The sequence below is a fragment of the Porites lutea genome, chromosome 13 (assembly GCF_958299795.1).
Source record: "Porites lutea chromosome 13, jaPorLute2.1, whole genome shotgun sequence".
NCBI lineage: Eukaryota > Metazoa > Cnidaria > Anthozoa > Scleractinia > Poritidae > Porites > Porites lutea.
The window spans coordinates 19,545,019-19,558,543 of NC_133213.1; the positions used below are offsets into that span (position 1 = coordinate 19,545,019).

The 13,525-nt window shown below is 40.3% G+C and overlaps 1 protein-coding gene across 1 annotated transcript in view; it reads left to right on the plus strand.

Moving 5' to 3' along the window:
• LOC140922612 (stabilin-2-like) overlaps nucleotides 1–13,525 on the plus strand; it is a 70,974-nt gene that overhangs the window by 37,164 nt on the left and 20,285 nt on the right. Inside the window, exons 34-48 of the mRNA XM_073372595.1 lie at nucleotides 2,044–2,103; nucleotides 3,055–3,138; nucleotides 4,743–4,785; nucleotides 5,159–5,311; nucleotides 5,845–5,940; nucleotides 6,562–6,610; nucleotides 6,688–6,761; nucleotides 7,270–7,401; nucleotides 8,243–8,316; nucleotides 8,897–8,971; nucleotides 9,312–9,431; nucleotides 10,170–10,217; nucleotides 10,882–10,980; nucleotides 11,624–11,764; nucleotides 12,509–12,643. Coding sequence (XP_073228696.1) covers nucleotides 2,044–2,103; nucleotides 3,055–3,138; nucleotides 4,743–4,785; nucleotides 5,159–5,311; nucleotides 5,845–5,940; nucleotides 6,562–6,610; nucleotides 6,688–6,761; nucleotides 7,270–7,401; nucleotides 8,243–8,316; nucleotides 8,897–8,971; nucleotides 9,312–9,431; nucleotides 10,170–10,217; nucleotides 10,882–10,980; nucleotides 11,624–11,764; nucleotides 12,509–12,643 — 1,383 coding nt within the window. The remainder of the gene's footprint in view (nucleotides 1–2,043; nucleotides 2,104–3,054; nucleotides 3,139–4,742; nucleotides 4,786–5,158; nucleotides 5,312–5,844; nucleotides 5,941–6,561; nucleotides 6,611–6,687; nucleotides 6,762–7,269; nucleotides 7,402–8,242; nucleotides 8,317–8,896; nucleotides 8,972–9,311; nucleotides 9,432–10,169; nucleotides 10,218–10,881; nucleotides 10,981–11,623; nucleotides 11,765–12,508; nucleotides 12,644–13,525) is intronic.

A 13,525-nucleotide genomic window follows, 5' to 3' on the forward strand; every position in this document is an offset into this window, starting at 1 on the left:
ATCTTTAATCACAGTTCGTAACCATACATAACTGGTACAAATGAACTAATACTAACATATACAATCGAACAACAAAAAAAATGGTTAACAGGACGGTAGTAGGGGGAAACCAAATTCCCATGCTAAGACATACCCTCCAAAAAAGAAAATGGAAAAAAAATGATTAATTAATATATAAACATATATTAAAAGGCTATAAATTAGACTATAAATTATAAACCTAGATGCCTAATAATAATGCATAAACTTATATTAAAGACACTATGCCTAGTATTTTAAGGTAAATTATGAGCGAAGGCACTTAATCAGTGAAGCTTAAAAGACTGAAGGCTAGGAGATGACATTACTTCAGAAGGCAAAGAGTTCCAATCATTAATATATCTACCAAAAAATGAATATTTAAAATAATTTGTACGGGCAACTTTAGGCCTTATTTTATACTCATGCTTACTTCTAGTTCGAGTTATTCCAATAATATCGAAGTAATAATGGCAATTGATATCACAATAACCAAATATAATCTTATACAAAATTTAGCTTGTATTTTTTATTTTCCCAATGCAGGTCATGTGATAGTACTCTTAAGAACAGTTTCTTTTAAATTTCGTCTTATTCACTTGCATAATTTATGATAAGAGAAAGGGGAATATTCCCATGAGACCTTCATTGGAATATGCATGCAAGCCAAAGAGGTCTATCGCTGCGTAGTCGTTTCACTGAGATATTAGGGACTTTAAGATCCAACGACGCGGACGGCGACGAGAACGTCAAAAAACAATAGGTTTTATAAACAAAACAACAGCTTTGCACGTGCATCACACTTTTTTTGTACATTTCTTTCCCGTTTTTGCACGACTACAACGTAAAAATGCCTAATTTCGTGTTTTATGGAGGACATAAACAAGCAACGACGAAATTTTATTTCTCTTTCTGAGCTTGGATATGGTCCCTTGAAATTCAGCTTCAGAAGGGTTCGCCTACATTTGACAAATTTATTGGGTACGAATAAGGGACTTGTCAGAAATTAGCAGGGGGGGAGGGGGGGTGGAAACAGAGGGAGGGTCACAACTTTTTGAGACTGCAGAAAAGGGAGGGGTTATGAAAAATGGGCCGTTAAAAGGGGGAGGGTCATGCAAATATGTGTCCGTGATTATGTAGAGGTTCACCCACAAAAGAAAAAAAAAGTTCTTTATTTTGTAAAAAAAACCTTGGAGAAATAGGAGAGTCGAGTGATCAGCTGTCAGAATCAGAGCCGGACTGTTATAAATGCTGTCATCTAAAATGTATGTATATGGCATTACAAAGAACAGATTAGAAATATATTTTGAGCTTGCATAATACTGACTCACCCTAATGTATTGCAACAACTACATTTTATCATTTATACAAGAGGGGGAGGGTCATGATATTTTAGGCCAAGGTCAAGGGGAGGGTTAGCAAATTTCACTCCCATTGCAGCGATGGGTCACCTCATTTCCGAACCCAAATTTAAAATTCCCACCCCCCTCCCCCCCTGCTAATTTCTGACAAGTCCCTAATCGCTATAAAGACTGAAAGAACGAAAACACACTTTTTTAAGAGACGTTCTCGTGGCCGTCGCGTCGTTGGATCTTAAAGTCCCTCTTAAGGAGCTTAAGCAACGACGACGACAACGGCAGTGAAAACGTCGCTAAGAAATGAATTTGTGTCCTTTCAAACTTAATCGCATCAATTTCGACCCACATGAAGTGCGGGCGACTTTTCCTGTAATTGAATTCTTAAGGACTTTATCCAAGTTCAAAAAAGAGAAAGGAGAATTCGTCGTCGTATGTCCACGTCCTCCATAAAACGTCAAATTAGGCGGTTTCACGTCGTAGTCGTGCAGTGCAGTCGTGCAAAGAAATGTACTAAAAAGCGTGATGCACGTGTAGAGCTGTTGTATAGCTCATAAAACCAATTGTTTTTTGAAGTCGTCATTGTGGTCCTCGTGGTCGTTGTCGTTGTTTAAGCTCCCGGTTGGCTTTCTAATGAACTTCTTCTTTTGTCCTCCCTTTGCTCTTTTAGGGACGCTGTACGTTATGTCCTATATTTAATCCAACGTGTGGTAGTGGGCTTACTAAAGTCGTGAGTACCATACCTTTCTCTTATGTTGATAATTAAGTTGGCTTATGATGCCAGTTACGCGTCCTTATTCGTCCTTATGGAACTAATGGAGTTACGGTCGACCTCCGGTAACTCAAACCCTCTATAGCTCGAACCTCCCGCTAATTGGAAGCAATTGTCATTTCCCTTCGGATCGTTTTCTACATAATTTTACTCTCGATAACTCGAACTCCCGATAACTCGAACCTTTTTTTAATTTTCCTTGAAGGTTCGAATTATTGGGAGTCGACTGTACTTGAGAGTGACAAATCACAGCTTGACGTCAAAGAAATACATGTATGTCTCCCAAGTATTATTTCATTGAACTGTTAGGCTCCTTTTGTAGGTGTCATGTTATTCATACTTTCTTGTAACGTTTTGAGCGGTTATTTCACTCAGTTTGACGTCAATTCGCACTGTTTTAATTTTGATATAATTCGTGACACAGCCCCTTTAAGTTCGATTTACCCAGATGAAGTTACTTCACCCGTGTATAGAGTTACTGTTGAACAGCTTTTAAGCGGCGGACCATTCTCGAAGAGAGGACAAGGGGCCTGTTGATTGGCTGCGTGAGACTGGGTTAGTGCTGTGTCCAGTTGCACTGTGGGACTGTTCTGGGGAATGAATTTGGACCCAGCTCCCAGGGCAAGCTCATAACAGCTGATTAAAGAAGTGCAGGCGACTTCAAAACGATTCCATGGTGCAACTGGACTTAAAACCGTTAAGTCTCACTCGCAAACTCAGAATGGCCAATAGAGGCGCTGTTTCCATTTATTAACTGACAATGTTACGCGCCAGTAATCTGGTAAGTGGCCTGTAAATAGAAAGTGGACGTTCATCAGAGTAAGGTTTGCCAGTTTTTACTCAAAACGCAGATTGCATGTCATTTTGGACAATGTAATCTTTTCTTCCTCTATATTTATTTCTTTATAGGGCGTTCGGCAAAATGCTTGCAGGATTCGGGTAGCATGGTTTATCTTATCTGGCTGTCGAGCAATATGCCTAAGACCAACCACGGTAAGCTGCACAGTCACGCATTTTGTACGTTAGTATGGTTACTTATTAAGGCATGTACCATGGCTCGCATTTTATTGGTCCCCGTTACGCCAGCAAATGCAAGAGTAAAGGCAATTACGTCATCAATTCTGTACTCTCTTGTCATCCGCTAGTCTTGATGACGTTAACAAAATTGTTTTATAGGACAATCACAAGATATCGGGTTGCCGGGTATATGCAATATGTGGGCGGGAATTTTAACAGCGAGGGGGTCTTTTGGTTCGATTTTCTTGTGGCTGGGGGAAATCCTCGGTGCTTATCCTTAAGGTGATTCCATAGTAAAAGAACCTAACATAGATTTTAGCTAAAACTTGGTACACTGATGTAACAAGTCAAGAAGATGATAAAAAAGTAATAAAAAGTGGGGGTCACCGTGCTCGTTTTGACGTCACAATGCTGACAAATACGGCTATTTAGGACCCTTTTACAAAAACCGCGGGCAGCGCAAAACTAGACAAAAAGGAGAGATTTTTTCGATGATGCACGTGACATCATACAGAATTTGACTTTTATGTATTGTTTATCCACTTACGTACCAGAAAAATGCCCTTTAATGCCCTTGTTTTTACTTTACGCTCCAAAGTAGAATTAAATTGGATGCGCGCTTTTCGACCCGTGATGGCTCAATCCGTACAATTTAGTAAAATTGCCAAAAAACTGAACATAGATTTGTGCCAATTTTTTTCTCATCGAAAGGAAGCACTGTCCTTATTAAAATCATGAAATAAAAAATGGGGGTCACCGTACTCGTTTTTGCGGTAGAGCTGCAGAAAGTGCGCACCAAACGCATTTTCTCCGATTTTTGAGAGAGGACTGGGGCGAGTTTCAAAATAGAATGTACGTGAAAAGGGGAAGAAAGTATTAAAAAATCCGTTTTTACAGAATTTACATCGAGATATCACATTTAGGACACAATGTGATAAAGAAAGTGTTTAAATGAAAATCAAAGTGAGTAAGCACAAGTTAAACATCCACTATCGAGGTTCTCCGAGAGGAGGTCGAACTCAGCAACACGCGTACTGCTTACGTTATGCACATTCGCAACACATTGAGTCTCACCTCGGCAAGAAACAACAGCAAGCAAAAATTCCAATAGCGTTTCTCTTCAGTCAACTTCATTTTAATAATATTACTTCACATGCTCTTTTTTACGGTGGCCATCTTGTTATGCGCAGTAAGAGATGCGCAGTGCAAAACTAGGGAATCACCTTAAGAGACAGCTTTGAAATCTTTGCCAATTAGAATCCAATAGCGAACCGTTCTTGGCGGAGACGATTTCTATTGGTCTTTCTTCATCGAGTTTTGATGAGCCTAAGAAGTATTAACCCTTTAAGCCCTAAGAGTGATCAACGTCAAATTTCTCCTTGTAATATCACTGCTTTATAAAACAGAGTGGTCATGAGAATTAAGGACATGATCAAACAAGATGAATCTAATTGATACTTCAACAAATTCTCCCCACTACTTCTATTGAAAACGCATAGGGATAACAATTGAGAATTTGAATTTTGATGTTAGGGTTTAAAGGGTTAATGAAACATTGATGATATCTTGTGTTTTGGCAGATTAAGAAGTGTTGTTCTGGATTCTGGGGAGTGGACTGTCAATGTAAGGCGATCACCTAAATATAATTATACAATACAGTGAGAGTGTTGGGCAGTTACTGTAGTGCTTAATTATGCATTCATGTTAAAGCAAACAAAGAAAATTAACGGTATCAAACGTTTAACCATAATGACATACAAGGTTCCAAATTATGCTCTCGCCCCTTTTCTCTCAATGATAGATTGGATCTGCGCAGTACTCTATCCGTAATATAACTGCGAAAAGTGTTGTGACATTTTTCAGATAACTATATGGGGCTAGAAAGATAGGGCAGCTATAAACGGGAGATTAATACACAATAAGTATGGTCAAGTCACTGACGGTCATGCTGATCTTCTTTCCTTACCGCTGAGTTGTGTGGATCTGTGTGTTTTAGCTTGTCCTGGTAATTTGAGCGACGCTTGTTCCAGTAATGGCGTTTGCGATGATGGAAAATCAGGCAGTGGACACTGTCAATGTTCGGCCAACTTTACTGGCACCGCCTGTGAAAAGTGCATTTCTGGGAAATATGGAACTAATTGTACCAATGGTAAGTGCGCAAATCGTATTGTTATTTTGGTTCAACGGCTTCAAAGTAACTGCTGCTTTACACACCGTGACTTGTCGGCCCGATGTGTTGTAAAATCGTTTGGTACAAAAAACGTGTTTCAAAACTCTGTTGCACTGCATAATCATTTTGCAGATGAATGCGAACTACCTTAAACGCTTTTTTGGTCGCACACCAACCTCATCACTTGGCTTCACTTATGTCCTTTCAAGTTAAAAAATGAAAACTGTTGGCACCTCTATCCAGTCAATTTGATCTACTTTTATAACAAAAAATGGTGGTTTAGTTATTAACCGAGTTAATAAAATGAAATAGCCATCGTAAACCGATTCAAAAACCGAGGATGACGTAATGAGCACTGGCTTTGCAGCTCCAACACACAGAAGAAGGGTCTGCACTCAAAACACCCTCTGTTCCTCCTCTCATCTTCCGTTTTAAAGCCACTCACTCAGCGTCAAAATTTGTCTTAGAAACTAATTCCTTTAGGATTTTACAAGACGCCGCTTTCCTTTCAGAGTGTAACTGTGTTAACGGGACATGCAATGAGGGAATCAGCGGTGACGGGACTTGCTTTTGTCATCATGGCTGGAAAGGAAAGAATTGCAACGTTTGTGAGTTGAACCTCACCGTAACTAGACTGCAAAACAGCCGCTTTTTTTTCTCAAAATCAGTGAAGAAATCGGTAAAGCGTGGCGTAAGAGTCTTACGCAGGCGAAGCGCGCGAGCCTCACACACCCGTAGGGCGTGTGAGGCGAGAGAAGAAAATCCTCTCCCCAGTCTCGCTCTCTGATTTCTGCCTCGTTCCAGACCTTTTGTTCGACTTCCGCGCGAATGCGCTAAAATACGGACTATTTTGCAGTCTACACCGTAACTGTAAAAAAATTCATTGGCAGTTGTCCTTGCGTCCCTGAAATGTGTTCCACCATGAAGGAAATTATGATTCTTGGTTTGTTTTGTATCTCCATTCGTCTTTATCCAATCAGTCTTTATAACTTAAACCTGAACTTAAATATTTGACACTTTCATTAATTCTTTCTTTTAAAAGATCTGAAAGGTTTCATGTTGTAATATCAAATTTTGATTCGTTTATTTATATTTCACGTCCATTAATATCACGGCTGTAAGTATGGAAGCGCACTACTTCAAACGCAAGTAGTTATCTAACTGTATCAGTTTTGAACAACAACTGCAAAGAATAATTTTATACTCAAATCTTTCTTTTTTGTTTTTAGCTGCGAATTACGCGAATTGCCTTCCAACTGTCTGCAGTCGATTTGCCACGTAAGTTTAGTGTACCTATTCAAGTCTTTTTAATGCATGTATGTTGTACTTGACTATGAGGGAATGATGTTTTTCAGTTGCCGTGGTCCAGCTGGTAGCGGGAGATGTGACTGTGACGCTGGTTACACAGGAAACGGAACTCACTGTGCAGGTTAACTATTAATTTGATGCATGTTGTTTACGTGGAAAGAGGAAAACTAGGGTGCGCGCTCCTTCAGTTTTGAAATCACACGTATGATTTGAGATACAGTCCTATTATCTTTGTTAATCGACTCAGCATATCTACAATCCCAGAATAACGTCCCTGGGACAGTGATGCAGTATTCGTAATTTTCTGTAATTTCTAGTTGCCCTCATGAAACAGTGCAACCTTTTTAAAAACATCTAGCAATTCTCACCCCCCCTCCCTCACCCCCCCCCCCCCCCCCCTTATACAAAGTTGAAACTCGGGAAACTCTAGATACCCTCGTCTAACCTTGTTTGTGGGCTGGAGGGAGGGGTTGAGCATGTAAGATTTGAAGAAAGCCCCAGCAACGTAACGGGCTTTGGCCTCAAGATTTGAATTTGCACTCATGCTGAGTAGCTTAATCATAATCTCATTCTTGTACTTGCAATCGTCATGTACGCGAAAACTGCCTAATGATGTTTGTTGCGCGTAGCTATCGACACCTGCATCGTCAACAACGGTGGCTGCCATCGAAATGCCACATGTTCCATTGACATGAGTCAGCCAGGCTTCAGGTCCTGTCAGTGTAACGATGGATTCACAGGGGATGGATTTATCTGTATAGGTTAGTATAAAACATTTTCACAGTCCACAATCTTGGAAGCGTCTGTTTGAAACGTCTGCTCGTTTGTTTTCTTCACTGAAGTCTTAGTGATTAATACGGGTTCTCCACTAGGGTAAAGTTGTCTTTTTATTCAAGAGCATGGTAACTAGAGTTATTACGCATGTCTGTGTGAATGCTCATCTGGATAACCACTGACAAGGAACGCAGATAATGTTCGATTGTCCGCAGCTGTCTCTCAGACTGGGTATAGAATAATACCCAAGCTTTAAAGCCTTATAACCTGTTCGAAAAACAGTAATATGGTTAATTAAGAACAGATAGGTATTAAAAACGAAACTAAGTCGTTTGGTATTGACGAAAACAAATAAAAACTGGAAAAGTGTTTAGCCGTTGATAACATATTTCCCTCAATTGAGCGGAATGTTTCACAGCAACCTTGTCCTTTTACTAAGATATACCTAATACGGTAACAATAACAACAACAACTACTTTATTTGCATTTCTCTTATCTTTTTAAGTTACATTGTATTTTTTTCTATATTAAGGTTCTTTAGTTCATTTTTAAGATGACAAATAAATAAGTATTAATGAAGGAAAAAGTGCCTAAAGCCTAAATGAACCGCGAGGTTTTCGAGGTAGTCTCTAGACATATAATGTACATATAATTGATATATTTGAAATGTAGCTTAATTCACATACAATGTGAAAGCTACACTGGTCAATTTTGCCAATATTTGGCGGGGCTAGTAAAATTCATGCCAGACACTGTTGGCGCCATATGCCAAAAATCAAAAGTAAGTAGAAATATAACTCATTGAATGGTCCATCTTTTTTTAAACAGCAATAGACCCCTGCCAGACCAATAATGGAGGCTGCCATAGCAACGCAACTTGTGCCTACATTGGACCTGGCAAGGTGATTATCAGTAAAAGAATGATCGCTGCAATCTTAAGGCCAATTAGTGTGTCCTAGAGGGTCCTAAACATTTGTTTGGTAAAAGCCCAGGAGATGTGTGGGCTTTTATTGCATTCTTTCAAGTACTGGTGTTATCTGTTGAAACGTCACTCTGACTTATAGCGATCAAACTCATTTAAACGAAATTTAACTGAGACCAATGATAATTAGGGGGCTCCCAGATCTGTTTGGAAGTGTTTTATTTTAAGCACATAAATTGTTTCCAAGTGTGTACTTCTCCCTGGGATTATGCACCTTGTCGTGATGGACAAGCTTGTAGATCTCGAAAGTGGCGCGTCACATATCGGATATGTTCTGTGCCACCCTTTCTGTGTAATGTGAACAGGTATCGGGGACCGTAGCGGAAGTGAATAAGTAGCAGCAAGGAGGACTGGAATCCACTGAGACGGAAGTAAATATTTAGGATTCATGACTGGGATTTCGTTCACCAAACCCCCCTCGGCCAACCGCTCGGTTACGATGTTGGATGTGTTTGAACGACAAAGCCTAACGGTTGTCAAATGTTTTCTCTTCTGTTTAGAGAAATTGTTTTTGCAAGAATGGTTATTCAGGCGATGGTGTGAGTTCTTGCGTGAGCATCAACCCTTGTAACGTGGTACGTCATTCAGTAACATGTGCAGATGTCTTTGATCACATTGTTTTTTCAACTTTTTAGTTTTTCGATTTAAACTATTGATCAAGGTTCTTTTCCATCGTCTGCTTTTGTAAAAGTCTAACTTCGAAAGGGCCAACAAGCCGTCGAAAAAAAGCTTATATTTCTTAATGCATTTGAAATGTTGGTATGTGATTGTCATTTTCTTTTCGTATTATCGGTGTTTAATTTAATCTTATAATTTTTATTCGCTTCTTTTCTTTCATTCATTCGTTCTTTTTTTCCATTCATTTATTCGTTCGCTTTATGTTCATCCATTCACTCAATCCATTTATTGTTTCAGGATAATGGAGGCTGTAGCTACAGAGCTGACTGCAGGCTCGTGGGACCGTATCAGCGGAGGTGCGTCTGTAGACAGGAGTATGTCGGTGATGGATTCACTTGCATTGGTGATATTACAGAGGTAAATACAAACTACTTTACCTCTCTTGATTGATATCAACTTTCCTACGCGCTACGCAATAAATCAGGTCGTTCTCTTCGTCAGTCAAAACCTACCGAGCAACAACCTCAACCGGGGCTACTCAACATTAGAGGCCGTTAGATTTCTAGGACAAGGACGACTACAAGTACGATATTTCAATACTAAGTGGCGCTCACGCGTGAACCAGCATCATTTTGGCGGGAAAAAGTGATAGCCGTCGTCATTTCACCACGAGTATTAGTGGGAATGTCGTGGTGGCGGAAACAAGCTCTCAAATGCAATGTTTTAGGTTTTATCATTTTGGGATCGTAAGATAAAGAGTACAACGAAACTTTCCGGTATGTCTATGTTTTTAGAATACTCGAAAAATCTTAAAGTCAAATCTCGTACTCGAATTCGTTCTCGTCCTCGAATCTAAAACTAAGTCTCTATTAATCGGCCAAGCACAGGTCAACTTATTGGCCTGACTATGGTAGTTTGTTAGTTAATTAAAAGTGAAAACGTGTTTTAAAATTCCAGGCGAGATAGTCCACGATGAATTCGTTGCACTGTAAGATTTTTCAATCATTTATTTATTTACTATAATTTTTATTGATCTTTTCAATGGTATTCTTAAATAGCGTTTCAATGGATTCCGTTTAACTTGCTACAAGCCCAGCGAACGTGGGTAATAGTTGTGAATATTTATTTATTTGTTATATATTTGCCATGTCCTAGGTTTTGAAGCTTGATCCAGAGTTGTCCCAAATGGATAGCCTCTTGAGGGTAAGGTCTTGACACAACTTGTGAATATACGGCTTCTGTGGAATAACAATTGGGCTTTTTCATGAAATATTTTTCTTGAAATTCTTGGCACTTCCAGACATATTCCAGGTTGCATTTATTCAAAAGATAACTATAAATTTTTCGGCAAAGGGTGAATGCAAGAGATGACCAGTTGTATGTAATGTAATGTAATGTAATGTCGCAGATGAAAGGACAAACGTAGCAGTCCTCTTTACATAGAAAATGTTCATTTTATACTCATGATGGTAGCCGTTTTCATTGTGAAGAGAAGAATTTTCACGGTGATAATTAAGAATTGTACTTCTGGTCGCTCTTGGAAACATTTTTCTTGGAAACAAATGCTTACACACAATATAAGTAATTAATGAGAAAGCCAATATACTGTAAAAAACGTCTGAGCTTCGAGAAAGGAAGTGCTAAAATTCTTTGTTGAAATAAGGTGATGCGCCCTCCCTAAGCCTACCGGAAGCTTAGGCGCAAAATTTACGACTATCGAAGCAGCCGTTCACAGGCGTTTGCTGTAAAGCAGATGCTTAATCCCTCGAGCGCTCTCAACCAAAGAATGACCGGAAATATCGTTGTCTTCAAGACTTTATACTTAAACCAAGAAAGAAGCCAAAAAATTCGTTTTTCCTGTTTTCAGAGACATGGCCTGGACAAACTTTTGGGTTCACATGGCTACTTTAATCTTCTGGCTCCAACAAACGCTGCTTTGGCTAGATCACAATTAGGAAGCCGAAAGGTAAGGATCTCCAACACTGACAATGAAACCACTACAGTTTATTCGTCGGGGCGCTTAGTGCCCGTTTTAAAGAGGTGTGTGCCACATAGAATGTCAATTAATAGAGGGTAACTAGGAAGTTTAAGATTCAACGACGCGACGGCAACAAGACACTTAGAAATGCAAATTTTGTAGCGCCAAGGTGCACTAAAATGAAAAAGACGTCACTTCCGGTTGTCGTGTGTCGCTCAAAAACGCCTTTAAGCTCCCTAAAATGAGCTTGCCAGCTGTGACACAGTCCCGTTAAATGGCACACCTTTGTGCAATCGAAATCTGCACCCAACCACTCTCCCCTCTCCCAACAAAAGATGGCTTGATTGTTGTTTCCTATAGGTACAAACTTTTTAGGGGGTGGGGTGGGGTGGGGAGGGAAGACTTGCTCTCTCCTTTTTCAAGGAAAAACTGTCGGCAAAACGTGAGAAATGTCTTTAAAGACAGGATCTCAGATTGTAGTTTTAGGGCGAAGGTGTCAGCAGTGACAGTCTAATGGGATTGTCCGTGAAGAGAAATTTAAGTGTAGTTGACACGCGCTTGGCGGGCCAAAATCCAGAACTTGAGTTTACACCGGTTATTTACTGTTTTCTTCGTTTCGTTTGCTTCGTAGCGTCGAAGTGTGAGCTCTCCATCAAGCAACGAGGAAACGCTGTTGAAGTACCACATCATTAGTTGTGCGACAGTGTCCTTTAAGGGAAACTCTGTAAATTTTACAACACTGCTTGGAGCATTTATCACAGTGAAAAAAGAGGTACCCATAAAAAAACAATCAGTTAATTCCTCTCTTTCCCCTACCCATCGTCCCACGCGCGTTTCATTTTCCCCTCTCCCCAGTCTCCCTAGGACACAAAGAGGGCTCTGCGGATGAGAGAGAACTGAGGCCAGTTGCCCAACTTGATGGGTTAGAGAGTTTAAGTTACCACGACGGCGACGGCGACGGCCACGAAAACGTCGCTTGAAAAGTGAATTTGCGTTCTTTCAATCTCTATCGCGATGACTCTCCAACTCATTTGCTTTGACAAATGCAAGCGAACCCTGTTTAGGCCGAATTCCTATGAACCATATTGAAGTTCAGAAAGAGAAAGAAACTTAAGCCATCGCTTGTTTACGTCCTCCATAAAACGTGAAATTAAGCATTTTCCGTCGTAGTCGTGCAGTGACGGTACACATTGCTCATGCGCACTGCTTTAAATCTGTCTGTAAATATGACGTCGCGTAGCTGACTCGCTTCTTGTAATACCGGGATTAACATCACCTCTGCAAACCGAGCCAACTCGGCTCTTGTAATCTGCACCTAAATTAGATTGAAGCTGCTTTGTCTTTATTGTGTATGAGTTAAACCTAGTTAAAGTAATTACGGAATTGCTTGTCTCATCGCGGTTTTTTTGGAGATATGATATGGTTAGTATAATGCAATTAGTGTTGAGATGGATTTCAAATTCTTCATCGTTGGCCAGAATTGATTTGACCTTGTATTTTGTCTGTCTTTTTTCAGAATAATATGACATATTTTTATGATAGTCACGGAAATGTTTCCAAAGCAGTGGGAGCTTACGAGTCATCAAATGGTTTTATTTTGAAGTTGGATAATGTACTTAGCCCGCCTTCACTCCCAGCTGTCAACCCAAAGGTATCAGCGTAATTGTTATTCTTTAAATACGTAGTATATCAGCATTGGTGACGGAGTGGGGGGGAGGGGGGGGGGGCATATCCCCCCAAACAAAAATTTTGGGGGAGCACAGCCCCCCTCGACGTTTTGGTGCCGAGAATAGTCAACTTACGCAACAGGACGGGAGATGAAAAAAGATGGCAAACCTTGTAAGATGACAATAATTTTGTTTGAAATAACTTTACGCCAAACCGCACTTCCCTTTAAACAGATGTTTCTGCAGATACCAGAAAACATCAAGGTTAAGTGAGGATCACGACATAACACGCTCTGTTATAGCTCCGTCACGTTTGTCACACGCAAGCGTTTTGCCGTCCTCTTCTCTCTGCCGTCCTGTTGCGTAAACTCACTAATATTGTCAGCGCTGCCCGAAGTACGTCAGGTCACAAATATAAGGACCATATGCGAAGCTTTCAACAAAACTCCCGTCACCAAAACACTGTTAGGAGAGATCCAAAAACTCTTACAGATGTATATGACATTGGGGAACTTAAGCGAAGGCGTTTTTCAGCGACGCGTGTCAACCGGAAGTGATGCCTTCTCCCATTTAACATGCCTAAACGCTACCAAAATTGGGCTGCTAAGTGTCCTTTGTCTTATAAAGACGATTTGCCGAACATTTGGGTAAAACCACTGCCCAAGGATGCAAAAATCCCACTTCCGGTTGCAAAAACCCCACTTCCGGTTGACGTGCTCCGTGCTTAAGTTGTCTATTACCTGCGGCATCTGCAACTTCACAGCGCACATTTTCTGCTCTCTGACGACTCAATTTTGTTGTGAAAAGAACGCAGAAAAGACTTTGTGCCAAGGCTGACACTAGCATCACAGATGAAGTTTCATTCG